This window comes from Desarmillaria tabescens (genome assembly GCF_030435595.1).
Source record: "Desarmillaria tabescens strain CCBAS 213 chromosome Unknown EV420scaffold_18, whole genome shotgun sequence".
Lineage (NCBI taxonomy): Eukaryota > Fungi > Basidiomycota > Agaricomycetes > Agaricales > Physalacriaceae > Desarmillaria > Desarmillaria tabescens.
Window position 1 is genome coordinate 803,367 of NW_026848317.1, and position 1,823 is coordinate 805,189.

At 52.6% G+C, this 1,823-nt stretch overlaps 1 protein-coding gene across 1 annotated transcript; it reads left to right on the forward strand.

The window, feature by feature from the left end:
* Positions 1–652: 652 nt before the first annotated feature.
* Positions 653–1,195, forward strand: EV420DRAFT_1229813 (uncharacterized protein; the record flags this gene model as incomplete). Its single annotated transcript, XM_060466533.1, has 1 exon — positions 653–1,195. A coding segment is annotated over one exon (543 nt), but the record flags the coding sequence as incomplete, so codon positions are not given.
* Between the last annotated feature and the right edge of the window lie 628 nt (positions 1,196–1,823).

Sequence of the window (1,823 nt, forward strand, 5' to 3'; positions counted from 1 at the left end):
CAGCAACAACAGTATTACTCTTCGGAAAATGTCTTCGCTATTGTTGGATCGAGCTGTGCAAATAATTAAGCCGGAGAAAGCATTTTGCGGATGTCGGTGGTGATTTTTATCACAGCAACCGTCACGCCGCGTTCGGATGGCGGATCTATGGATGAGGCATCAGAAAGTCATGAAGCCTGAGGTAGGACAGATTACATCATGCCCACCTTTGTTCATCGAGGTTGGGATGCACTTTGACACCCACTGATACGCCGATCGAAATATGGATGATACTTCGCCGCGGCATCCTTGGTTGTGGAGTATGTATTTCTTACCTTCTATCTATTTTTCAAAACAGATTTCTAAACAACAAAAATCTACAGTCCCATCGGAGTGCAGAGAAGCTAGAGATCGTCGACGGGATGAAGCAGTGAGTGCATTGGAAATGAGTGCAATGATGCTCAATAACATATTTCTGGCACGTCTCTAGTATACGAAGCTCCCGGAGGTGACAATTTCCGCCAGCACGGAGATCAACCAGGTGGAGGAAGACATCGTTGTTCCATTACAGCAGATGTACACTGGTGCAAGGCCTGTGATATCAGCCTCTCTCGCTAACACTCCCTGTGCCACGCTCGGCATTCAGGGCCTCCTGGAGCAACTCAACGCTACCCTCGGAACATCATACTCCCTAGAGACCCCATCCCTCTCCTCCCTTCTTGAAGGGTGTATCTCGAAGAATTATGACTTTGGTACTGTGTACGGCCGCCTTCGCCAGGTATGGTACACTGAAGATTGCAGTACCATCCCAGAAGAACTATGCAGATGTGAACAGAAGGACTACGAGCTGCGACGAAACGCACTGGATGGAAACTGCATTGTCAATCCGGCCATGGACCCTCGGCGTGCCTGGGATCTGTACAGTAATCGAGTCGTGCCGACGTGGATCGCCCGATCAGATTGTTCATGTCCCATATCACATGCTTGGGTGGATGATGGGGATCGCGTGGATGTGTGGACGCCCATCAACGGACACGAATGGCCCGTGCCCATCCCAAGCGTAACGAACCTCAACCTCATCCGCATCGAGATGCTGAATCTAGGCAGGGAGTACGTGTGGTTGGATGTACTCTGTTTGAGGCAGAAAGGGGGGCTGCGGGAAGATCTGCGTGCAGAGGAGTGGTTGCTGGATGTGCCCACCATCGGGTATGTGTATCAGTACAGGGTTAGGGTGGACCCTACGACTCTTCGGCGGGGCCCCCCCGGAGGGAGGGGTGCCGAAGACGTCATAGGGGACTTAACATATCCCCGACGTACAAGAGGCGGCGGTGCGGTAGTTTGGCTGTTAAGGCGAGTACGGAGCTAGTAGGCTCAACGAGACGGGACCAATGGGCTGGGGAAAATCCCCAAGCCAACCCATTTCGTATAAATACTCATCAGGGTCCGTGCGCTCGAATTGCGCGATTATTGCGACTCGTGCTTCTTATTAGAAGTGGTCTGACAATAATCGTACGATATTAATCTTATATCGTCATCGGCGACGTCTTTAGACCCGTCCAGACGGGCCTAGACCGGTTACGCGGTTAAATGCGTAATCGTGCTTACTCTCTTAATAGCCGAACTACCGAACCGGCCCGTTGAGTCATACCATATGACTCACCTGATATCGGATCATTACGGTCCAATCAGTAGCCACGGTTAACTCCGGGTCACGTGTTCAGGAGTCTAGACCGTCCCCCGGCCCGCCGGTCCGCCCGGTCCGGGTCCTCCCTGTAGGCGGCCCCGAGGGGCGGCCCAGGGCGTGGGTTAATTCCCGTAAACTACCCCCTTAGGGATAGACAACT